Source organism: Mastigoproctus giganteus, chromosome 14 (genome assembly GCF_048544385.1).
Source record: "Mastigoproctus giganteus isolate SK-2022 chromosome 14, ASM4854438v1, whole genome shotgun sequence".
Classification (NCBI taxonomy): domain Eukaryota; kingdom Metazoa; phylum Arthropoda; class Arachnida; order Uropygi; family Thelyphonidae; genus Mastigoproctus; species Mastigoproctus giganteus.
The window spans coordinates 104495719-104523484 of record NC_143588.1 but is presented as its reverse complement, the minus strand read 5'-3'; the positions used below and the strand labels follow the sequence as shown (position 1 = coordinate 104523484).

The 27766-nt window shown below is 38.0% G+C and overlaps 1 protein-coding gene across 1 annotated transcript; it reads left to right on the top strand.

Moving 5' to 3' along the window:
- Window positions 1-2033: 2033 nt before the first annotated feature.
- LOC150075478 (uncharacterized) lies at window positions 2034-3582 on the top strand. The gene has a single exon (XM_090388500.1). It carries the CDS (start codon window positions 2034-2036, stop codon window positions 3507-3509), a length of 1476 nt encoding a protein of 491 aa, XP_090244626.1. The 3' UTR covers window positions 3510-3582.
- Window positions 3583-27766: the final 24184 nt, after the last annotated feature.

Genomic DNA, 27766 nt, shown 5'->3' with positions numbered 1-27766 from the left:
GATCTAGATCTGTATTTTTCAGGTGTGAGCATAGATATGTTTGATTTTGCTTTAAATAGTATGCTCCTTTAATGTACAAATTATCTTAATTTTCTAATGTGCATTGCCATTGTTTAATTTTGCTTCCAACTAATTGCAGTCAGTTTATAATGAAATGAAAATAGCTTTTATAATCAGAGGAAAAGACTGTACATATTGACCTTAATTGCCTGATTTAGACTTAAAAAGCTGAAATTAAAGAATTTCAGCAGAATTCAGATCCAGAATTTGATATAGCCAAATCATGTCATAAATAAATAGAGGCATAGAGGCAAAAGACGTTGTTGCATCAAAACAGTAATGGCAAGTTTTATGTCAATTTTTTTGAATTTTTTTTTGTAATTCTGATTAGATTTTTGACAATAATTTTACTCTAGTTTTGGGCAATAAAGACCATATAACATTAGTAAGAACATAATATTTTAAAGCAATATGTATATTTTAATTTTTACAAGATTTCAAAATTCCATGAAATACTTGTTCCACAGAAGGCCACCACTGCAAAATTTCACTATGAGGGATCCACCCATATGTCAGACTGATTAGATGCCTAAATTCCACAGAATGCTATTTATAGAACTCCATTTTTCTTAGTGAGAATATCCCTTTGTGCCACCAACCAACCTTGTTACTCTTCTTTGCACCCTTTTTGACAGATATGTGTCCTTCTTAAAATGAGGTTTCCAAACCTGTATGCAGTATTCCAGATGGGGCCTAACCTTGCTATTTTACAAAGGGATAATTCTAGATGATTTTAGCCAGCATAACATGCAAATTGGCCTGAAAAAACCGTGATTTTGGCTGCCACCAGATCTTAGATCCATTCTAGAAGAGTTGCACATTAAGATGATGTATGTGACACTTATTATTCCATGGCTTATGTTTATTTTTATTAATTTACAAATTAACATTTAATCATACATTAATTTATATTTAATTTGCTTATCAATTTTTTTTTTTTTTTATTTATAAGCACTCCCAACTTTTAGGAGGTATTTCTCTGTATCATTCATTTTCATGTTGTTAAGATTATTATATCATTAAATAAAACTAAATTAATGCCCAAAAAGAACATCATTATCATGGTTTATTTGAAAAAATTTACAGATTGCAAATCAAGAAATGGAACAAAGAATCATACCACAAAAAGTAATATTTAGTTAATGAGTCAATTAATTAATTTCTGTCATTGGAGATTTCAAAACAGGTGTATTATGCTTTGTGAAAAAATATGGACACCATATCAGAGTGGGGGTGCAATCAAAATATCACAAAATCTTACACTACTTCAATATAAGTAGTGAGAAATAAGTACTTTACTATGCTATATAAGTACTTTACTATACTTTACTTTCCAGCGAGGTGATCTGATAGAGGTGTATAAAGCATTGAATGGTTTGAGCATGCTCAATGCTGATGGGATTCTTCCTCTCGCTCAGAATAATCACCTGAGAGGGCATAAATTCAAATTGAGGAAAGACAGATGTAGGATAGACGTGCGGAAATTTGCCTTTAGCCAGCGAGTGGTTGGTTGGTGGAACAGACTTCCATCCCTTGTCGTGGAATTTGATAGCCTAAATAAGTTTAAGGCTCAGCTGGACAGGTATTTTGAACGAACAGAGGGGTGAAGTGGAAGTGGTTTTTTTTTTTTTTTTGGCTGATGCTGCATAAGCTTGCTTTCTTGCATCAAATGCTAATGCTAAATTTTTCCGTTATTATTATTATCTATTGTGTAATAGAAAACTATGTACATGATTGTTGGTTGTGTTATTTTGTGATGTGTAAAGTATGTTTTGATTATTACTGTTAACCAGCTTCAGATATTATTATTTATTTTTCAGATCAGATCCAGTAAAGAAATTAAACCAGCCAGTCAACAGTTAAGGTAACAGAAGCAGATATATAGAATACAACAATACTAACAAAATCCCTTAGGAACATAAACATGTGAAATTGAATAATCAACAAATTTATTATGTATCACTATTATGAAAATGCTTACTGCTGATGAAATTAGTGAGAAAACTAACTTGCAAGAAGAAAAATCTCTTCCTCACAGTATAAAAGAATTTCAAGATACGGTCTCTCCTGTTGAAAATAAGGAACACTGTATTACTAAAGGTAGCACCTCTGATGGCACTCCTTTGAATGCAAGTATACTTGAAAGACATTTGTTGGTTTGTGATCAGGATGTACCTGTCTTAAGTGAAATAATTCCTAAAGAATTTTCACAATCTAGTCATTTGAAAACACATTTATTAATTCATACTCAGAGTAAATCCTTTTCTTGTGAAATATGTGGCAAGGCATTTTCACAGTCAAGTCATCTAGAAACACATTTATTGACTCATACTGGGGAGAAACACTTTTCTTGTGAAATATGTGGCAAGGGTTTTTCCCAATCAGGTTATTTGAAAACACATTTAATAGTTCACTCTCAGGACAAGCCATTTTGCTGTGAAACATGTGGCAAGGTATTTTCAAGGTCAAGTGATCTAAAAAGACATTTATTAGTTCATACTCAGGAGAAACCATTCTGTTGTGGAACATGTGGCAAGGTATTTTCAAGATCAGGTGATCTGAAAAGTCACTTTTTAGTCCATACCCAAGAGAAACGTTTTTCTTGTGAAGAATGTGGGAAGGCATTTAAAAAATTAACTATTCTGAAAAGACACTTAATAGTTCATACTCAAGAGAAACCCTTCTGCTGTGAAACATGCGGCAAGGAATTTTCAATTAAGGGTAATCTAACAAAACATTTATTAGTTCATACTCAAGAGAAACTTTTCTCTTGTGAACTATGTGGAAAGACATTTTCCAGATCAGGTACTTTGAAAACACATTTATTAATTCATACTCAAGAGAAACCATTCCCTTGTGAAATATGTGGCAAGGCATTTTCAAGATTAGGATATCTGAAAACACATTTGTTAGTTCATACTCCGGAGAAACCCTTCTCTTGTGAAATATGTGGCAAAGGATTTTCAAAGTTGAGTTTTCTGAAAGCACATTTCTTAGTACATTCTCAAGATAAGCCCTTCTGTTGTGAAACATGCGGCAATGTATTTTCAAGAGCAGGTGATCTAAAAAGACATTTATTAGTTCATTCTCAGGAAAAACCATTCTGTTGTAGAATATGTGGCAAGGGATTTTTAAGATCAGATTACCTGAAAATACATTTATTAAAGCACACCGAGGAGAAACCCTTCCCCTGCAAAACATGTGGAAAGATATTTTTCAGATCAGGTGATCTGAGAAGACATTTATTAGTTCATTCTGAGGAGAAACCTTTCTGTTGTGAAACATGTGGCAGAGGATTTTTAAGGTCAGGTCACCTGAAATCACATTTATTAGTGCATCTTCGCAAGAAACCCTTTCCTTGTGAAATTTGTGGTAAAGAATTTTCACAATCAAGTCTTCTAGAAGAACATTTATTACTTCATACTCAAGAAAAATTTCCTTCTTTATAATCCTATATGCTAAAAACAGTTCTGTTTATATTCTGTATAGCCATTGCAGCCAGAAGAGGGCATTTATCAATAAAAAGGCAATATTTCATCATTAAGTACAGTATTTCAGTAGAAATTTCACAGTTAAGATATATAAGAAGGCAATTCATTAACATATTCAGAGCAGAATAACATTCATTTTTCATCTTCACAAAAAGTGTGGGTGAAAAATGAATACTTGGTATATTTGTGCTGAGAAAAGTTAGAAAATAAAGTTAATTCAAATAAAAAATGTTGTTCATTTCTAGAAATGTGGGTGATGTTCAAAATGAATGCATATATAACAGATTGTTTTTGTGGCAAATAAAAAGGTTTGTATTTAAAAGATGCGAAGATAACTGAATTCATTGTTCCCATGATTGTGGGAACAATGAATTCAATTCACAAATGTTTGATTATTTCAGAAACAGGAGTGTAGAATGTAATGTACTATTGTAAGCAAAAGTATGGATGGGATTTTCACTCAATGAAAGGCCCTTGTTACAAAAAAAAAAAAAAAATAGTAGGTGAAAGAAAAAACTTTGAGATAATCTACCATTGGTTTCAAAGTCAAAAGAACAGTCTCCTATTGCATGTAATCAGTGACCAGAAGGAGATGGCCACACAATTACAAAAAGCAGAAGTTGTAGCATGCTTAGACTCCTTTATGCAAAATTTAATCATATTTCTTTGAGCTTGTGTCTTCAAGCAGCTCAAATTTCTCCAAACTATTTTATGCATTTTTCCAAAGATAGGTGGCATAAGCCACAATATCTTATTTGACATCGATATAATATATATTGGCAGTTAAATGGAGAGCTTCAAGTTTGTGTAAGAATTGACAGATTTCTTCACTGCTTTAGAGAGTGTTGAAGCAAAAGCAATAAAACATCAGTAGATTATGAGAAAAAGTTTGAAAAACAGGATTTGAGAAACTAGCAAAATGTTGTTAGTACCTGGAGATTTGTTGTTTTAAGCTTGCTAAAGCCGAGTGGTCAACATGGGAATATTGGCTACTCAATGTGGTTCTAGCCCACGAGTGGTGATGTGGCTACTGCATACATGCATGCACATATCTGAAGTGACTGTGTGTTGAGTTCACATGACTGATAAATTTGGCTAATTATCGTATTCTTGTCCAAATGATTACTTGTTAGCTTCTGTGACCTATATGGTCATGCTGGAGTATAAATGGAACATTCTGTTATTTCAGAACCTGCCAACCTCTTTCCATCATAAAATCCTAATAAGCATGGAATGGAATATGTTCAGTATGGTAGGAGTAGATTTACCAAGATCATATATGCAAGAATTAAGGAAAAGAAAGGTGCTAGTAAGTCATCTTTATCTTTAGATGAATATGCAGTAGATCCATCAGATGTAAGAGAGTTTGAGATAAGATGGCCAGAAGCTATTTCCCATCTGCTATTTGAATAAGAAGCAAGTTCTCTAGTGCTCTTTTTGATTATTTGAGAGTGATTTTATCAGGATTCTTTACTGTTTATAAAATGAATTGTTTCTTCTGATTTTATGAGCATTTAACGAGGGAGGACCACAAGGAAAAAGTGGCATTTTTCAATAGAAAACATTCTTTCTTCTCTATATCACAGTCGTATTATGTAATAATTCAAACCTTTCATGGTTAACCCATTTTGGGGTAAAACTTCTGTAGGTATAAACATTTGCATTATTCCTGTTTTACTATTGTGCCAACTGTTTGTGTATGTGTAATGCATTGCACAAAAATGAATTTTTGCCATGTATGTAATTAATTATAGGCTGTTAAATAAGATAACTTGTTTGTGATTAATGTTGAATTGTTCATAATGTTTCTTCTTCAAAAATATTTAGCCAAGGGCTAGGCAGTAAGAATTTTGTTCATTAGGGTGAGTATTTATCTATTTGATCATAGTCTAATCAGTGGACTGAAGCAAAGTTCAAAGAATTCAAAATTTCCCAATTTTTGAAATCTTTAATTTAGAATCATCTTTAATCATCGACCAGAAAATGGATGGCCAATAATGGCATTTAACATCTGTTAAATATGCAGTAACAAACATTGTTACTTAGCTTATCCACACACCTGCCAAAAAAAAAAATTCTTACCTATTATTATTATTAGCCATATAGTGCAAGGAAGCCTGAGGCTTATGCTGCACCAGCCAAAAAAAAATTTGAGTTACCCTGAGAGAGAGAGAGAGAGAGAGAGAGAGAGAGAGGAATCACCAAGAAAAAGAATTAGCATTAGCATTAGTAGAGGCATATGATGCAAGAAAGCAAGCTTATGCAGCATCAGCCAAAAAAAAAAAAAAAAAGCACTTCCACTTCATCCTTCCATTCGTTCGAAATATCTGTACAGCTCAGCCTTAAATTTATTTAAGCTATCAACTTCCACAACAAGGGATAGAAGTCTGTTCCACCAACCAACTACCCACTGGCTAAAGGCAAATTTCCACACATCTGTCCTACACTGGCTAAAGGCAAATTTCCACACATCTGTCTTTCCTCAATTTGAATTTATGCCCTCTCAGGTGATTATTCTGAGCAAGAGAAAGATCCCATCGGCATTGAGCATGCTCAAACCATTCACGGCTTTATACATCTCTATCAGATCACCTCGCCGGTGCCTAGTCTCCAGACACTGTAATTTGCAGAACTTAAGCCTTTCTTCGTAAGAGCAACCCTTTGTTCCATTCACTAATCTTATTGCCCTTCTCTGTACGCGTTCCAACAGCTCTACATCCTTCTTGAAATGAGGCCTCAAATGGTGATATAATGATGATATCCAGCTCAGAACCCTGGGTGTGCCAAGCCCATACTCACCAGATGTGAGCCCCTGGGGTTAATATTAAGAGATGAAGATTTTTGTTAGATAAAAGTTAGCTATAACATTAGTATGTTTTATATATGTCACATGCAGTTCAAACTGAATGTGACATATATAAAAGTTAGACTTTAAAAAAAATTAATTATGCAAAAGAGAATATTTACATAAATAGAATGAATTTCAAGATTAAATATAACACTTATGTCATTCTACAGCCAGTGATTCAGGGAGCAGGGAAAGAATTACGCATAATGTTTAAGTATGAGAATGTTTCCAGGTCCCTCGATTATTTTTCTTTTATTATTTTTTCCTTTACAAGGAGCACATAGATGTAGCAGTGACTATACTATCACTCCATTTCAATGCATTCTTCCTGTATACTCAAATCTTGTCACGGCAGGACACTGACAATGTGTAGGGCTCATCATGATCAAGAACCCCAGGGACTCACATCTGGTGAGTATGGGCTTGGCACACCTAGGGTCCTGAGCTGGATATCATCATTCTTCTCTTTCTTGGTGATTCCCTTCTACTTCGACTCTCTCTCACCATCTCAGGGTAACTCGGGAATTTTTTTTGGCTGGTGCAGTATAAGCCTCAAGCTTCCTTACACCATATAGCTAATAATAATAATAATAATAATAATAATAATAAGTCACAAATTAGGGGTGCCTCCATAGCCAGGTGGGCAGGAGCAGCAGTGCGTAGCACATGCTTCTTGATTAGACCGGGGTTCGAGCCCGTGACCACCAAATACAGAGGATGCAGAAAGGTCAGGGAATGACCACTGCATAGTCCCGGAGCAATATGGCCTTAGTTGCTAATGCTCCTAAAAACCAAATAACAAACAAACAAACACAAATGAGGATAAGCAAGCGAAGGCAGATAAAGAGAAATCTTTGGCAAAAGGATGCAAAGAAAAACAGCAAAGAGTTCTTTACTTATGTAAACTCTAGAAGGAAGGGGGTGAATAAAATTGGTCCACTTAATATATGGTTTGACTGTTGATGATCCTGCTCAGGTAGCTGACAAACTGAATGACTATATTTTGACATCTGTATTCACACATGAGAAATTCTGTAGGGAAGTGGAAGCCCAGAAGTATATCAAACTAACAGGGAGCTAAATGATTTTGTGATAGCTGAAAGGAAACTGGAAGAGAAATTGTTGAAGTTAAACATAAAAAAAGGCAGCTGCAGTGGATGGGATCTATCCAGTTATATTAAAGGAGACAGCATGCTTAGCCATAATTATGAGAGCATCCTTGGATTCAGGGGAGATCCTCATGCACTGGAGATGTGCAAATGTATCCCCAATTCACAAGGGAGGGATGACATGAGTAAATACCGACATGTTAGCTTAACTTCTGTTCCAGGGAAAATAATTGAGTCATTGGTTAAAGAAGTAATGCAGGACCATCTATACAGGAATGTGCTGACCGGGCTAGCCGGGTGGGTAAAGTGCTTGCCTGGCAACCCAAAGGTCGCGGGTTTGATTCCCGCCTCAGGCTTGGATCAAAGTACTGCAAAAACCTTGGGAGGTGCATTATGGCCACAGAAGCCTATGCGCCAACGACTACCAAAAAAAAAAAAAAAAACACAGGAATGCAGTTATACTGGAGTTACAGTGTGGATTTATTATGGGGCATTCTTGTCTGCCTAATCTGATTGGATACTATGATGCAGTAACAAAGGAACTGTATGCAAAAAATTAATAAAATTTAAGCAGGTGGGCTGAGAAATGACAACTGAAGCTTTATATTGATAAATCCCAGAATAATGTATCAACTGTGCAACATTCAGGGTAGCAGAAAATGAAAAGGACCTGCAGGAGCATTGTGCAGTCTGATATGAAGTTCTCTGTGTAGTGCAGACAGCCTGCCCGGAGAGCTTGTGATGTTTTGTCAATGATATACCTCATGAGTACTGCATACGGGTCTGGAGGCCTCATTTTAGGGGGGAAGGAGATGTAGACCTGGAACGGGAACTGGTAAGGGCAACGAGATTGATGAGGGAAACAAAGGAGTACTCTTACCAAGAAAGGCTTCAGTTCTGAAATTTGAGCCTCTGAAGACGGCATCGGCCAGTGATCTGTTTGAGGTGTTTTAGGTTTTGAATGCCGTGAGCAAACTCTGCTGATGGATTTCTTCCTGTTGCTCAGACTACACACATAAGGGTCCATAAATTCAAATTGAGGAAGGATTATTTTAGAAGAGAAATGTGGAAGTTGGCCCTCAGCCAATGGGTGGTTGATTGCTGGAACTTGCCTCCCTCGATTGTTATGGAAGTGGATAGTTTGAATTAATTCAAAGGAAAGCTAGACAAACTATTGGAGGGACTGGATAGGTGAAATGGGATTTTTTTTTGGCTGATGCTGTATAAGTTTGCTTTTGTGCATCACTTGCCTCTATTAATATTAATTCTAAAGTCAATGACACAAAGAAATTTAGAAGCCTTTCGCAATATTTATTCTTGAATATGTGATAACCCCTTGGACTGTCGATCTAAATTTATTTGTTCTGCGCTTCTTGACTGTGGGCTTTTTGATTCCACTGCAAAACAAATTTCAACCAACAGCCCAATGGAAGCCAGCAGTTGGGAACTAAAGTTTAACTTTTAAATTTCATTGTGCAATTAACTTTCATCCCTATATGCAGAGTACCTTCCTATTGCTGAAGAATTTGGGTTGGTCAGGGAAAAATGAAAAGCTTGCAACTGATGAAAAACAAGTGTATGAAGAAGTTGTCCAAATTATTACTAGCATTATGATCTAGGCCTGAAGTTATAAAAAAGATTGGTCAAATTTTTAATTTTATATGTACATTTTAATGACAGTAGTTGTCAGCCATGAGTATGTCTTTATTGTTTATATACCACATTAGCATCTAACAACGTGTTGCACTATGTGTATTATGTCAGTACAAGTGTATATGCTCATCGACTAATTTTTATGTTGGACTGCTTGAAAAACCCAGAAAAGCTCACAGGAAAAAATTGTACTCTCTCCATCTGAGATCAGTTAACTTGTTTAAAAAAAAAAAACTTTTACGAATTTCTCTCATCTCTGATGGGATTCAAACAAACTTTTCCCTTGAATCAGCCAATTCATCGATATACAGAACAGCTATTGCTTAGGAACTTATACCTCAATCAGGTGTTCCAAGCATGCCACTAAGGAAAAGGTTAAACTGATATTCTTAAAATATACAGCATCTGCAGCAATTGCTACTAGAAGATTTGCAGATGCATGATGCATTCACAAAATTGTTCTTTGAGTGCAATGAGCAGGGAGAGACCAGTTGTTAAAACTGATCTGGATGAAAAAGCCTCTGTTTTACTAAATGGGGGTAGGTGAACACTCACAAGTGTTGCATTTTGGCAGTAGACAATCCACATGCAATGAATTTGCATTACAGCATTAAAAGTAATAGTCTTGTGTATACAATGGTATTCAACTCTGAACCATTTGAAAGATACCATATGCCGAGAAGCTTCAGTAATTTCCAATGGATATGTTATTTTCTGCTATGAACGAAAAATAACACATTTGTGAGTTGGGGTAATACCATACCTATAGTCAATGATTAACACATGTTGAGCAGTTTCTGAACGTGTGTAAATTGGGTATGAACCATAAGCCTCATTAAGGCTTATGCATATTCCCCCTAACCAAAAGTTTGAAATTAAAGAAAAGAACACAGGAGGAGTTCTAAAAAAAAAAAAAAAAACCTCACACACCTGGTTGCCATCCCCCATCCCCTTCCCCCTTACAACGATACCTGGATACACCACTACAGGGCAGAAAGATTTTTTGGCACCCTTTACTAAGGATATAGATTTGTTCTTCTGTTTTTGGCACCTGCTAGCCCGTGCCTTAATCCGGCACTGTTTATTAACCTACCAGGCTGTTCTTGATGGACTGATTCCAACCTAATCAGATTCTTAAGAAAATTTCAAGAAAATCAAGCAAGCTGACCAGAGAAGATAAACAATTTATAGACATAAGACACCAAGGGTACATAAGATTCGGTTAACGTAACCCTAAATATATATGTATTGGAGTTGTGTCTGATAACTTTTAATTATTATTAAGGGGTGTTAATGGAGTTATGTGCTGCATTAATGCTATTCTATAGGGACAATTAGCCATTATACGTGCATCATTTTTATATGTACTAAACTTATATTTGTTATTATTAAATTTGGTTCTACATGGGAAGCAGAATATTAGTATTTGCCTATGTCAAGTTAACTACCACGCCACGGGAAAAAACCTAGTACGACTGTGCAACAAATAGAACTACACACACAAAACCAAAATAAGGCAGGAAAAATTAACATTTATAGTCTGACTAACAGGATACGGAGGTGAGGGAAGTACAATGGTATTTTAATCTGATATATACCGTATGGCTTTAAATCTCCTATCACAGTTTGCTGTCTTTTACATAAACCACCCTCTTTAATTAAAAACATTTAAGTACATAAAATTTAAGTTACATATAATTTACATACCTTATTCCAAAAAAATTTTCCCCCAAGTTATGACCTAAAGTTAACCTAGCAAAACTGGTACAGAGGTTACAGAAACGGGATTGTATGACACATTCTTCTAGTTTGGCTATGTGTCTGCTCAAAGCCCCTGAGGAAGTAACAGATATATGGCCAAGAGGGAGAATGTTAATTTTGTTTAATTTCCTTAAATTTCTACAAATTACTCCAATTTTACTTTAATTTTGAAGTGTTTCGAATATATATTACTATATATTTATATGCATCTGTGGTACATTAGGCTATCCATTTCAGGTCTAGTTTATAGACAACTAGTGGGTTGGTTTTAGGTCACCACAAACCTGATGCTCCCATGTAGAACCAAATTTAATAATAAGAAATAAAAATTTAGTACAGATACACACACACACACACACACACACACACACACACACACACACACACACACACACACACACACACACACAGCTGAATGATCACTGAATTATGACTGCCCCTATGAAAATTGAATGCGATTGTAGACTACGTAAGGTATGAGAGTGTGCAGTTAGTCAACCCACCATAGATAAGGTGTCAGTGGTTCAGTAGGTAGTAAAATTCTGAGCGGGATGGGTAAAAGGAAGGATTTATCGGACTTTGATAAAGGACAGATTGTGAGTGCTCGACAAGGTGGTGACTCGATTTCCCAAACGGTTGAACTTATGGGGTGTTCGAGAGCTGCTGTAGTTAAAGTGTACCAGGACGTGCCAAAATGGTCAAACAATAACCCGACAGCAAAACTGCAAAGGCACGCGAAAGGTTGATGTTAGAGGTGAGCGCTGGAACCGATGACTCGTACAGGTGCAGCACTGTTGAAGAGTTGACTACCCAATACAACATGGGCCAACCCGGAACAGTATCTGTCATGACCATGCATCGCACACTCACATGTTGGGCTATACCAGCAGACGACCCCGACGGCATCCTCTCCTAACCAATGTTCATCTGTGTAAAAGACATTCTTCTAACGTCCAACTTGCAAAGAGCATGCAAGTTGGACATTAGAAGACTGGAAGGTGTGATCGTCAGATGAGTCACGTTATTCGCTCCACACCGTGGATGATCATGTACAGATTTGGCATCAACAACATAAGGCTCTTCATCCATCAAGCATGGTATCAAAAGTGCAGGCCGGTGGAGGTGGTTGTATGGTGTGGGTCATATTTCACTGGCAGGAACTTGCACTCCTGGTGCATGTGAAACAACGTATCAGTGTTCTCCGATATCGTCAACTGTTTGCTGACTGTGTACACCCCACTATGTTACACTTTTTCCCGAATGGTGATGGTGTGTTCCAAGATGACTGTGCCGAGCCATCGGGTGTTTATTGTGCAGGAATGGTTTGAGGAACACAGTTCTGACTTCCAGCATATCGACTGGCCTCCAAACTCCACCGATATCAATCCCATAGAGCACTTGTGGAACATTATGGAAAGACATATCAGGCGTCTGGATACAGCAATCACCTCCATACCTGCATTGCTGGGCGCATTACACACAGCTTGGTTGGCCATACCTCCTGAACGCTTCTGGCATCTTGTTGAATCAATTCCACGTCGCATAGCTGCTGTACTGAGGGGAAAAGGAGGACCTACGAAGTATTAGGGTGGGTGGTCATGATTCGGTGATCACTCAATTTATGAATTTACAATGTTATATTATGTTATTTCCTGTTACTATAGAATATAAACGGGCATTATTATATTTTTTTCAACATTCTTAGTACACCTGTGTTTTCTCATCTATGTATTTTTTTTTTTTTTTCCTCGTTAAGACTAGAATACACATCAATCGTTTTAACCATTTGAATTTTCCAACTTTTCTGAGTCCTGTTTTTACATAGCTATAATAGGACGTGAATCTGTTGGAACATGTGGGATGTTATAATAGGGGTTAGTTGAATCAATGGCTTAGACTATGAGCGACAGTTTGCTGAATGAAAAACTGATTTCCAGGAGAAACCATGCAGTCTTTGCCTGATAAGCTCAGCTAAGTTTAAAAAAAAAAAAAAAAGCCTATAAAAATTTCTCACGTTGTTGATGGCACTCGAACCTGGGCTCATTCCACCCAGTGTTGGGGGAAAACGGTGCTTATATGCACTGTGCTACCGCCAGGGCATGGTTGCAGATGGCAACGAGATCGGTGAGGAGAAACAAAAGGGTATTCTTACCAAGAAAGGCTTAAGTTCTGCGAATTGCAATGTCTGGAAACTAGACACTTTGCAAAGAGATCTGATTAAGGTATTTCAAATGCACTGAATATGCTATATGTTGATAGAACTCTTGCGAGATTCCAATGCATCGTTCAGAAATATTACTTCATAAGCCTCTCTTATGAACTTTTCGGCAATACGAACCTTATCAATGTTTGAAAGATTTTTGCTGGTGAATATTATACACCCTCAGATATTGTTTCAGCTACATAGGCTCATTCATGGAATGGTAGGGCCACTATACAACCACTCAAATTTCGACGAACTGTTGGTAGATGGCATGTATGTCCAAGAATGGGCTGAACCGTTGAACATTCTGACATGTTTTTTGTAATTTCACAGTGAGGTAAGTTCGAACCGTTTTGTGAGCGGCATAATGGAAGATTTAAAGACTGAGAAACGTTCTGTTAAATGCTCTTTTTTTTGACATGGTACGAGCGCAACAGAGATTGTGAGAATACGAACTAATACCAAGCTTTGTTTCTAATCAAGTGTCTGGCATCCAGCAATCACAGATTCGCGACATTTACGTGCTCTGTAACAATTGCATGTACACAGTTCTTGAAATGACATTCAACCAGAATCTTCTGCACTTTTGCTATTTGCGTCAGTCAGAGCAAGCCTAAAAGTTCAACAGCGGCGGAAGTCTTCAGCTATCCATGCCAAGTCGTCAACTACAGATTCTTGACCTTTCTTAATATGACTATGCCACTTAAGAATTGCAATTTTTCAAAACACTTGTTTCACACACCCTCTGTCATTTCTCTCTTTGTAGCAGTCATACTACATCGAACATAATAGCATATAGCAAAACATTGCTCAGTCTTCTAATACAAATAACTGATTTTTGAACTAAGTACCTGTGTACTTAGTTCAAACGAAAAATTTCCTTTGATACCTTTAAATCTCAATAGTAACCACAAATTTTGGTTTCGATCTGCCAATTCATTTTTTTTTTCTTTGCAACGTTAAATGAAGTGAAGTGTCACAATGGAAAAAGTGAAATACAGATCAGTGATTTGGTTCCTCTTTCTGCAAAGTAAAAACACCCAAAACAATCTACGAATAAATCGTCACTGTTTATGGAGAAGACTGCCCAGGTTGCAGTGCTGTGCATGATGAAGAAATCCTAGAACACCAAGCAACTGCTGTAACAGAAGGATTGTTGCAAAAATTGAGGCGTTCATCCTGGAATATTAGCATATTAGCGTCAGAGAACTAGCTGGAGAGCTCCAAATTGGTGTAGGGTCTCTGGAGAGCATGGTCCACAAACAGTTGTATATGAGCAAAGTGGCTGCTAGGTGGATTCCCAGGCTTACTCCTTACCAGAAGAACGAAAGGGTACAATGTATACATGAAATGTTACCGATGTGCCAGGAAAAGCAAGAGGAGTATTTTTATGGCAAGTCACCACAAATGAAACTTCGATCCATCACTGTGATCCTGAAACTAAACAAATGTCAAAACATTGGAAGCATGCAGAATCACCACCCTTGAAAAAGGCAAAGGTGCGACCAAGTGCTGGAAAGGCAATGCTGTCAGTTTTTTGGGACCAGCATGATGTGATACTAACAGATTACCTTACTCTGACAGCGAAGCATTATTCCAACCTCCTCATAAAGCTACGTTCTGCTATAAAAGAAAAAAGAGGGGGAAAGCTGTCAAAAGGTGTGCACCTTCTCCACTGTAATATCCCTGTGCATTCCTAACATGCTGCAGTGAAGCGGGCCCACAAATGTGGGTTTGAAATATTGCCACATCCTGTTTATTCCTCCGACCTTGCACCCTCGGAATTTTTCCTCTTGCCTGCCTTGGAATCCTTTCTTCGTGGAAAACACTTTTCTGTTGAAGATGAGATGATTTCCGCTCCTGATATGATTTGAAGGACATTCGGAAGATGTCTACAAAACTGGCCTGCGAAAGTGTATTGAGAGGTGGCAAGAATGTGTCATTTTATTTTAATTTTAAATGAAATGAAATTAATTTAATTTTTAATTATCATTATATTAATAATTTTATTTTTTAAAAAATGAAAAAAAAATTTTCCATTTTTATTGCCATTATTCTTCATTCATTTATTTCATTTTTTAATAAAATTAGATTGTCATATAAATATAAACTCACAAGTGATCAGGGGGAAAACAAAGTGTAAAATGAACTTGAGTCTTTTATGCAAATCAATAAAGAATTAGAAATAATAACAAACATATGAGAGAATCAGATTTAAAGAGCTGAACGTGGTTATCACATTTGGTGTTTCCAGTGAAAATAATAATTGTGTTTATACTCCTGCACGATCATTATAATCAAAGGAATTTTCAAGTAGTCATTCGACACGAATATTAATATTACTCGTATTTCGCGGTCATGTGCATTCGAACCACGGCGAGCTCAATCACGAGTACGATCTTGCTTCCGCGTTAACGTGTATAAATACCAAACAAACAAAAACGTATTGTTTTTTACAAGGAACTTACTAAAAGCTACATGCAATGTTACTTTCTTTATTTTGATTTTTGTGCATTAGAATATCTGCTTAAAAGTTGAGGTAAGTCACAATAACCTTTGAGGATTCGAACTAAAAAGGTGTCATCTAAACTCAATGAGGTTTTCACACTGCACTACAAAGTGCTCCTGGTTCTTCCCCTTAAATGGGACCATTGGCTAAAATACTAGAAGTCAACAATTCCAATGAGCACTGTAATAGTTCTTTAATTTCTTTGAATGTGTTGCTTCAGGAGAGATTTCACCTGAGCCACAAAATTTTTACTGCACTGCTCCAAACCCTTTAAAATCACAAGAATTATAACATCAGTAAATTTGTCCAAAGTTAATTTATTATTATCTATAGCTATTTCGGAACAAGATCCCATTAAGAAATGAACTTTTCTTAATGGGAATATTTTCTTAAACCAATTGCTAAAATTAAATTAATATTAAATATATGTTAATTTAATTTAATATAATTTAAATTTAATTATCATTAATGTTTAAATTTAAACTAAAATGCATTTGGTACAGACGGGCAATTTTCTTTTCCCGAGGCCCCTCTATTCCTGTACTCCTGTGTAGCTGCATTTCGCAAGTTCAGTATTTTACCTCTATGATCTCTGTCTCGGGACCTTCTGACATTATATTCCCATCTTCTAGTATAAACAAAATATTTAATTTTTTAACCACGGTATCAAACTAAAAACAAAAAAACAAAATAAAAATCTGTTACTCCAGTTCGGTTTCCCGAAGTCCAGTGCGCCACTGTATTCATAAAATCAAAAATATAAGTGCTAATTACATTTTATTGTTTCTAACAATTCGAGAAATAACTTCCCATATCACTTTTCTATTCTTCCAGTAATTTGTGTAGTTCTTACTTGATTTATCCAAAAGGGGCTTCGTAGCCGAGTGGTCAGGAGGCGGGAGTGCAGTAGCATACGCTCTTTGAGTAAACAGGGGTTCAAACCCCTGACTGCTAAATACGATCAATCTGCCAGCATGGCAGATTATGGTCCCTTTCCTCAACATGAATTGTTGAGGAGGCTTCCATCCTGCAGTGGATTGATAATGGCTGCAATTTACTTTTACCCACTTGTACAACAACAGAAGGAAGTTTGTTCCAACAGTCGACTATCCGCTGGCTGAAAGCAAGTTTTCGCACATCTATCCTGCAGCCATCCTCCCTTAGTTTTAATTTGTCTCCTCGAATCTGTAGTCTGGACAAGAGGAAGAGTTCTATCAGTTAAGCTAACTCAATCCATTCAAAGCCTTAAACTCCTCACGCGTCCTCAGTCTTCAGACACCGCAAGCTGCAGAAAAAAATCAGGAGCTGCTTTTGTGATTTTTAGGTGTTGTTTTATTTTTTCTATGATATTTATGAACAGTGCTTCAATAGAAAAGACAGACTTGTGAAGATTAATATCATTATTAGTAGTAGGATCAAATTATTCAAGAAAGTAAGCTTATACAGCATCATCTAAAAGCCCATCTCCTCTAATGAAGGCCGCCGTAGCCGAGTGGTCAGACACGCGGGTGCATAAGTACACGTGCCTTGAGCGACCCGGGTTCAAGCCCGTGACTGCTGAATACGGTGCTGTTTCTTGTATTATCTCTACCTTGTGAACTCCTCTGACCGTGTGGTCGTCCCGGAGTATAAACAGAAAAATTATTATTATAATAATAATTTGTCGAGTTCTTCTTTGAAGTTATTCAAACTATCCCTTTGCAAAATACCAATTGTCAAATTTTTTCAACGATTGTTTTGCTGGAAGCAAATTTTCGTACATCTATCCTGCAGCCATGCTTTTTTGAAACATGTTTGTTTCCTTATGTGTGTTGTCCGAGAAAAAGTAAGAATGCCATCAGTATTTAGTTTACTCAATGCATTTAAAAACCTTAAACACTTCAATCAAGTCTCCATGCCAAGTTTCCAATCACTACAATTTGCAGATATTAAGTCTTTCTTGGTAAAAGCATACTTTTGTGTCCCTAACTAACCCTGATACTCTTCTCTGCTATGAGACCTGCATGCAGTACTCAAGGTGTAGCTCAACCATCGCCTTATACAAAGGAATAAACCCCATGAGTTGTCCTATCAGTCTGTTTACACTGCTCAGAGAACTTAATATCGGACAATACAACTACCCCTAGCTCTTTTTTTTTCGTTCTCCACTACTGACTGGACAACGTACTGTTATCACTGTGCATGAGTAAAGATTGTGTGAAAGGTTATTCTTGCTTTTAAAGTTGGGCAGTTATGTCCCGAGATCGTTTTAAGAAGTTGAGTTCTCCATATAACAAAGAATTCTGCTTTTGAAAATAGAAATTCGATGAATAAATTGATAGTTTTGCAAAATCAAATTCCAGGAAAGACATTAGTAAGTTGATAATTTAGTTTTTTAGTTATTTAAATAAATTCGTTCACAGTTACCATTTTTTATTTCTAATTACATTTTAGAATACATTAATCTGTATGAGAAAGGAAGTTCCTTAAGTTTTGTAAATATTTCAGATGAACTGCTATTGCATCGTTCTTGTTATTTGCTTTGCTGCTTCGATGGAATGCTTAATACCTTGCACAGAAGATATATGTAATTTTATAAAGTGCAAACCATTTAAGGATTGTAATCCCAAGAATGGGACGATTATAATCAAAAAGGGAGGATTTTGTAAGTGCTGTGACCTGTGTATACATGTTATAGGTGAGCATTTATTTTGTTTATCTTGCTTGCTATATTGATATTCTTTTCTTTTCTTAGAGAATACTGCCCTAATTGCAACATTTGATGTTGCAATTAGGGCAGTATTCTCTAACTGTGTTGTATAAGTATCGTTTTGTGCGAGGATTGCCGCAATTTATCAATCGTGTTAGAGCGAAACCATGTTGTAGAAGTACCGTGCCATACGGGGGTTGCCTATTCAATTATGGAGTTACTCGCAGGAACAGATGAAAATCTATAAAATCACTACCAACAATTTTAACCAGCATAATTAAAAGATCACCTCTATAACCTGTTTCTGCGATGTTAATTAGACAGAATCTGGTTTCCTTTTTCTCTCAGACAAAACTGGATCGAAGACTATCCTGACTCATCACTGAAGACCCCAGGTACATTTCCCTTGGATGTGGTTAGCATACTGTTAGCACCTCTTGAAAGAGACTCACTATTAATAGCGAGCCTGAATAAAAGCTCTCTTTTAAACTGAACAAGATCTGAAGTAATTTCTCTTCAGGTGAAGTCCTTGTGATGCCTGTCCTTCCATCGGGCCAGATAAATTCCATCTCGCATAGAAGAGAGCAAAACGGCCCTTAGGCAGAACTTCGAGAGACAGTTTGCAAGTTCTGAAACTACATTTTTTGCTTACAAGGATAGACTGTGAAACAAGCCAAAATGGCCTAACCATTTTTGCTTGAGTTTCACATGCCTCTGCTCTAGGCCTCCACCTCGAAGAATAATCCAAATGGTGTCTTTGTGACATTTTCAAAAGTCTATAATGGGAGTGAGAATGGGAAACATATATGCCTGATATGAAAAAGTTTGCAAATCGTTTATGGATTATTTTGTTTAATAAATCACGAATATTTGGTTCTGTATTTTTATTTGTATGCAAAAAGTATTTGCGATTTTCTACCCATTTCATACCATTGAATATCAGTTACCGTCTGTTTGCAACGAATTAAGCAGGTATAACCACAATGAAAGGAGAGAATTCATGGTATACCTGGTTCTGGGTAACGCGACGCTGTCGCCAATCTCGCTAGTCGACAAACCCACCACTTGGCAGGTATATTGGTACACTGCATTCACATACACGGTAATTCGCTGTCAGTATGGATAAACGTCCTGAGTTAACCGACTTTGAAAGAGAGATGATAGTGGGTGTCCGACGGCTGGGTCATTCTATCGCGGAGTGGTACAGAAATTGATTGCAGTATATTCCTTCGACAATATCAACAGTGTATCCGGAATAACATCTAATCGTGGACAACGCTGTGGGCAGAGAAAGGTGGTGGTCCTGGTGGATGAATGTGGCCATTGAAGGTTGTCTCGCATTGTTTCAGCCAACCGGAGAAAAAAGTAAAGTGTTCAATGTCTACCGCCCCCAAGGAGGTTCCCCCATCTCCTCGTTATACACTCTGTTTGTGTACCACAGAATAACGTGTGTAATGTGTGGGTTAGTGTTGTGTAGTTGTTCTTCTGACCATTTAGCCCCTAGTGGAACCCCCCGTTGCCCACACTTAACCCCGAGGATGCAGGTCCTGCAGTAGAGGGAACGCTTAAGTACTCTGGCAGGTCCTGCCACCTAATTTCTAAAGATTTCAGTGGCAAGTGCCTAAAAAAAATTTTTTTTTTAATTTTAAAAAAAATTTAAAAATTAAAAAATGAAGTAAAAAAATATATAAAAATTTAAAAAATGTGACAAGTTAGCCAGAGAGCGACAGTGGCACAAATCACCACCAGGTTCAATGAGGGAGGTGCTAGAAACATCTCCACCAAGACCATCAGGTGATAATTAGCTGCAATGAGTTGTGAGCTGCTGACCCACCCACCGGAATCCCATTACTAACACCACGGCACAGGACTCTATGCTAATGCTCCTAAAAACCAAAACAACAACAACAGGATTCTATGCCTCAACTGGGTGAATGAACATTGGCACTGGACCTTGGATGACTGGAGAAAAATCTGCTGGTCCGATGAGTCCCGTTTCCAGTTATTTCGAGTGGATGGGAGAATACGTATCTGGCAGAAACCAAACGAAGCTATGCACCTGTCATGTGAACAAGAAACTGTTGAGGCAGGTGGATGGTCGGTAGTGGTCTGGGGCGTGTTCAACTGGCACACGTCGGGACCTCTGATACGTCTAGATGTATCTCTGAATGGCTCAGGTTATGTGTCCATCCTTGCAGACCATCTGCACCCCTTCATGGTCATCGCGCACCTGCAGGGCAATGAACTCTTCCAGCAGGACAATCCGCCTCCCCACAGAGCCATGGTGACTAGGACAATTTTCGAAGAGCATTCCGCAGAATTTACCACCATGGAATGGCCTCCCCATTCACCGGATATGAACTCTGTTGAGCATCTCTGGGATGCTGTGGAAATGTCCATTCGAGCTTTGGATCCTCCACCCAGGAATGCAACGAAATTATGGACAGCAGTGCAGCAAGCACGGATTGAAATACCTGTGGAACGCTTTTGTGAACTAGTGGACTCAATGCCTCGCCATGTCTGTCCTTATCTGGGCGAAACTTGGGCCTACCCGTTACTATGTAGGTATCCCATGATTTCCGTTCACTCAGTGTACATATTCTGATGATCTTAACTAACTATGTTTAAGTATATTGTACGTTAAATTCAAACTGCTTTCATCTTAAATAATAAAATTATTTTAAGAAACGTTTCTCTTATCCTGTTTTTATGCTTGTACAGGTGAAGGCGAACGTTGTGCTGTTCATTTCTGGGATCTTCCCGTGGAAACCATATGCGATGAAGGACTGGAATGTCATTATGAACGCCGAGTGTGTGTAAAAGTCGAAAATTTCTGAAATAGAATGAAGTACAACATCATGTATAGCGTATGTTAAATAAAATATTAAAATTGTATTGTGGCTTACTTTTGTTGTGACAATTTAACAGACATTTAGGGTAGTAGTAGTGGGAGATAATTGCCTGCCAGAGCGAGATGCTTCTCGCCACTGCTTCAGTAAATACTAGCGAATCAATGATATCCTAATCGCGTTTAAGCAGCGCCACCTTGAGTTGGCGCTGTTTTAAGCCATTTTCAAAAACTAAATTAATTTAAAGATTAAATACTGTACTAATAATGTCTATACCCCACCTTGTGGACAAAAACTGTACTTCAGGCAAATATAAATACGACTTCACTTGCAGTGCGTTTAGTGTATCTTGCACTACTGCACTGCTCGGCAAAATTATCAGAACACGTGTACCTCGTGCAGCTTGCAATGAAGCAGAACAAAAATTTGGTATTGCTGTGTACCATATGCCATACTGATGTCACACGACATCAGTATGGCTTATGATCCCTCCAACGGCTAAACAGGCCTAACAGCCAGCAGCGAACCATGCTCGATATAAGGGTGTCTATATGATTCTATGGTAACAAATTCCGTTCTTATACAAGCGCAGACCTTAGCTCCCCAAATAACTGAGGTATTGGCTGTCTGCGTGCAATGCGATGGATTTATTCTGTGATCGTGCTGGCCATGGCGGTCGTTGGATATCTTCAGTTTCAATATATTCCACTACCTTCTTGTATGCTAGACGCTTGACCATTCCTCTGCCTGCAAACTTCGAATAGATGTGTCAAACAAAACTTCTCATAGACCCCCAACCAGATGTCAGGTTTGACTGCTTGATCCTTCATGCAAGACAAAATTGGAACTCTTATGAGAAGTGAGAAAACTCCACTTCCCAGAACATTGACTACCGGACGGGACAACAGTCCCATGAATGACTCCCAACTGTGACATTTTGCAAAACCTGTTCAGCCAAACCAACATTGGATCGCCTCTGCTGGGCCTCAAGTTTTTCTGGATGGTGCGGACCTGACCCTGCGGTCTAGTTTGCTCTCACCCATGCACACAGGCCACATTGGCAACCTGAGCCAGCTCTCTTGTCTGGCTCACTGTCTCACCTCTTCCTGGCAGGGTGGGGAGGGGACAGTAAACTGTCCCCTCCCCACCCTGCCACCCTATTTCTTCCCTCTGGTGGGGCATGGGCATGCCCCACTGTAAACTGGAGTTGCCTTCCCTTTCCGCTCCATATTTCTGTCTATTTGCCCCTCAGTCTTCAGCCTTCACCCCACTCTATCTGATAGCAACGTGAACACGCCCCACACAATCTAAAATCACCAATCTAAATTAATTTTGCCCAACATTTTGGACTTCTAGCGCTCCCCGCGACGCGTACGCGATTTTTTTTTTTTTTTTTTTAAGGTCCTAGCCACTAAAATCTTAGGAAATTAGGTGGCAGGACCTGCCAGAGTGAACTATATACTAGTGAGTACCTGGTCTGCCTCCATGGGGCTAAAGTGGGACAACGTCGGGCCTCAGTAGGGGTCTGGCGGCTAAATGACCAGATAAACAACGGTACAAAGCATCAAATATATACAAAGTCCATACACGTTTAAATCTCTGGCTTTTCCAGTCAACTGGTTCACCCACAATGTAAACTACGCGGAGATGGGGGGAACCCCTGGTGCCGCTTGACCCTAAACACACTTTACACTTTATCACTTGAGCTCTGTGCAGTGGCATTATCGTGCATCAAAAGAAAATCTGAGCCTAAAGAGTCGCACATAGGGTTTGAGGATCTCGGTACCTCTGTGCAGTTACGGTACCCTTAGCACAAATATGAAGAGGGATGCTGCAGTTTAAAGGACAAACTGCGGTCAGGACGACTGCGCGTAACAATGGAAGCAAAAGGAAAGACCATAACACTGATTTCTAAATGCAATTGACGAATTACTACAACTGAAATGAGAACAGAGTTCAGCAGGAACAAAAACTCCCGTATCTATATCTGTTGTAAATCATCACCTTAAACAAGTAGAACTTTACGGTAGTGTAGCGGTAGGAAAACCCTTAATAATACAGGAAAACCAAAAGAAACGGTTGGCTTGGGGCTAGGAGCCATCAGCATTGAATGATTGAAGAGTGTAAAAGCATATTGTGAACTGATAATCCAAATTTAAAACTTTTGAATCCAGGTGCAGAGTTTGTGTGAGACTATGAACTGAAGTAAAAATGATATCATAATTGTTTAGCGCCTACAGTTTAGTACGGTGGTGGTTCAATCTTATCTTTATACTATCTGCATTGCAATCAGGGAAAATAAGTATATTAAATCATGATCTGGGGATGTTTCTGTTTTTCTACAGTGGGTGACATCCTCAGAATTGAAGGAATTTTAAGAAAAGAAGCCAGTGAGAACATTTTTGACATAATTCAATATCCTCTGGACTTCGATGCTGTGGAAGAAATTTTATATTCCAACAAACGATGGTTGGAATAGTTGTAGGGTTTCAGAAGTATCCGTGACTAAGGGGCCATATTGTTCCATGTATATTGTCTGTAAATTACGTGTGTTCTGAGGTCGGTTTTCTGTTTGCTGGATTTAAAAGCAATGTTTTCGGGAGAAAAAACTATGCTAACTTCGCTTGAGATCAGGTTGTGAAAAAGGCCCATAAAAATTTCTCCCATCGTTGACAGGACTCGAACTCAGGTCTTTTCCATCCGGTGTGGGGAGGACAGCGATCCTACCAACTGTGCTATCCGGACAAAACAGAGAATGATCGGAAGGGCAACTCTTAGCTGTTCAGGGACTTTCTAGCAACTAAAGAACAGAAGGGGATATTGCAATTTATGGTCATATCATACCATAATTTGCAATACTGCAATCGCCTAACTTAAACCCAATAGAGCTTTTATGGGATCATCTGGACCATCAAGGTCATAAAATCTGTCCTTCACAAAATTTATGGGAAACTTTGCAGATCGCTTGGAACAATATTGGTCACGACACAAAAAATCTCATAGAGGATAATTTGATGACAAATCAATCTACTGGTTAATATTAATCATTTCAATATTATTTTCTACAAATTTTGAAATGCTTAATAAAAAATCTTAAAGCACTTTGTAATGTGTTGTTTTTTATATTAAACCTTACATTGTGTAGCTAATTTCAATAAATAAATAACGAAAACTGTTATCATACGATATGATTCACACTTTTAGGAGTGTTTTGTAGATCTTACCCTCACCAGCAAAAACGACTAATGACAGGGTCTCTGACCGATTTTTTTCCACATAGGAGGATTTTTTTAACTCCAATCGTGAATGAGAAGGAACTTGCGTTTTATGAAACAGTTCCCCACAAAATGTGCCGAATTATATTGTTTTGCTTAAAACTTCAGAAAGGCAGTATTTGGAAAATCAATAAAGAAGCAAAACGTAAATAGCTTTCAAAAGCTTATTTTTCCTAATTATAAGCCGAAATGCCAATTAATTGGTTTATTTTGGACGAAATTAAATTTTATTTAGGCGAGATTACGAAAATCACGTGGCTTTTACAAGCTTAGCCAATATGGCAAGTGTGGAGAAGTATTCTAAAACTCCCCTCATTTTTCAAAATTTCTCAGTAAACGAAAAAAAATGTTTAAATAAAATTTTTTATTTGTTCTTTTAGGTTAATTTACAAAATCATTGTCCTGAACTAATGGAGAAATAGAAAGATTTACCATAAATTATGATAAATTTTACTTTATTTGTAGGATAATGCTTGTTATGATCTGTCAGGTTGGATTAGATAAGTTTCGAAGTGGCAAAATTGGTTTTTATGACTGATTTATTTGACAAAACGACTGAAATTATCAAAACTTGCTTGTGCTTGTGATTGTAAAGTTAAATTTATAAAAGTAGGAGTTAATGGATTGCAGTAGAGATATCACAGAGTTTTAAAAGTTCATGATAGTGCCTTGGATACTTTCATATCGGAAACGGCATGTGTTGTTGGTTGCTCATGGCCCACTGTGGTTAAGCCGTACAAAAATTGGTATCAAACTGGTCAAACCACTTCCCACTGACAGAACTGTCAAATAAGGGTGCAGCGCGTTGTATGCGATCAATGGCAGGTAACAGTACGATGGTTGACATCACAATACGATATGTGGAATGCAAGAACAATATCCCAAATGGCGATGCGCCACACAGATGTGTAGGACTCCACAGCCAACAACCCAAGAGACATCCTTTCCTCTGCTGATCATCGTTGACAGTGAATGAGTTGGTGTCAACAACATGCTGGTTGGACATTGGAGAACTGGAAACGAATGTGATGTTCGGATGAGTCAAAATACTGTTGTAACAACGCTGACGGACGTCTTGGTGTGTGTTGCAAGCACACACCAAGACGTCCGTCAGCGCCATGATTCCGTGGACTCACCGTGCATGGTGACCACTGTCCACTCAGGAGTCGGTGGTTTCTTAATATGGGCCATGTTTTTCTGACAAGAACTAGGACCCATTGTGCATATGGTCCAACGATTCACTGATGAGGTCTATTGGCAGCTCCTAGGAGACCATGCCATGTTACATTTTTTCTCAGTGAGAAACGTGATCTTTCAAGATAATGCATCATCCCAGCAAGTGGGGCTCACATCTGGTGAGGATGTGTTTGGCACACACAAGGTCCTTAGCTAGATATCATCATTTTTCTCTTTCTTGTTTCTCCTCTTTCTTCTCTTGGTGATTCCTCTTTCTCTCTCTCTCTCTCTCTCTGGGTAACTCGGAATTTTTTTTTTTTTTTTTTTTGTGGTTGGTGCAGCATAAGCCACAGGCTTCCTTGCACCATGTGGCTAATCATAATAATAACAAAAGTGCATGAGTGGTTTTCGAGTGGCACGTGATATTGATTGGCTTCCAAATTCACCTGACCAGTCTAATTGAACATATGTGGAATGTTGAAATCTTGTCTAACCAATTTGATGGGCTATGACGATGTGGTCATAAAGGAACTGAGAGTATATGATATCAAAAATAATTTTGATATCATATTTTTCGATTTTGATACTGTGGCACATAAAAGACTGATAAACAAATTGCAGCAGTGTGGCATTAAGGGCAAGTTGCTGCAAAGGATAAATAGATGGTTGAGTGGAAGAAGACAGGTAATCAATGGACGTTGCTCTTTGTGGACTAATGTTATTAGTGGAGTCTTGGAGAGTTTGGCCCATCGCTGTTTTCTATATTTATCAATGATACTGATGAGGGCATATCAGGCTTCATGTCCAATTTGCAGATAATACAAAGATTGGCACGGTGCTTAATGACAGTATGCTACTGCAACAGGATCTAGAAAGGTTATCAAGATGGGCTGGGAAATGGCAATTGAAGTTTAGCAGTAACCTCAGAGTAACATACCAACTGTGCAGTACTGCACACAGAGCGCTTAAAAATAAAAAGACCTCATCTAATTGTGTAGTCAGAGATGGAATTCTCTGAGCATTAAAGACAGGCTGCCAGGATAGCTCATGGGGTTTGTCAATGATATACGGATATTTTGCTAACAGGGATAAGATGAGGTTTATCCCATTGTATAAAGCAAAGGTTAGGTCACATATTTAGCACTGCATACAGATCTGGAGGCCTCATTTTTGGAAAGAAGGATTTGGAACTGCTGGAATAAGTACAGAGAAGGGCAACGAGATTAGTGAGGGGACAAAGGTGTACTCTTACCAAGAAAGCCTTCAGTTCTGCAAATTGAAGCGTCTAGAGACCAGACACCTACAAACTAATCTTATTGAGGTGTTTAAAGCTTTACGTGGATTGAGCAAGCTCAATGCTGATGGGATCCTTGCTCTTGCTCTTGTTCAGACTACATGCATGAGGGGGCATTAATTGCAATTCAGAAAAGTCGGTTGCAGAATAGCTGTGCAGAAGTTTGCCTTTTGCCAGCGGGTTGTTGTTTGACGGAACAAACTTCCATCTGTTGTTGTGAAAGTTGATAGCTTAAATAAATTTAAGATAAATTCAAGGAAGAACTAAACAAACTTTTGGAGTGAACAGGTGAAACGAGAGGTGAGTTTTTTTTTTTTTTTTTTTGGCTGATGCTGTATAAGCTTGCTTTCTTGCGTCATTTTTTCACAACTAATGCTGATGCTAATGTTTTCGAATGGGAAGTATGGACATGCAACTATCATCTATACCTACAGCATGGCTGTAGACGTCTTTAGATATCTAGTGGAGTCAATGCTCGGGTGAATAGCCGCTGCTTTCAGTACGAACCGTGGCCCAACACGGGATTAGGAGGTAGGTGGCCACAATTCAGTAATTACCGATTGTACGTACATATAGTCAGCCATAGATATCAAACTCGTTCTATTCAAGAATTTTCATATCATATACTTGGATTTTCAGGAAAGCTTTTGACACTGTCGCGCATGGAAGACTACTGTATAAATTGGAGCAGTTTGGTATTAAGGGTAAGTTGCTACAATGGATAAAAGGGTGGTTGCGTGGGAGCAGACAGAGAGTAGTAATCAATGGATGCTGCTCTTCGTGGACTAATGTTAGTAGTGGAGTCCAGCAGGGTCCGGTGTTGGGTCAACTGTTGTTTCGTGTATTTAT

Excerpts from the sequence above, each read along its gene's own strand:
- LOC150075478 (XM_090388500.1), top strand. The coding sequence starts at position 2,034 with ATGCTTACTGCTGATGAAATTAGTGAGAAAACTAACTTGCAAGAAGAA.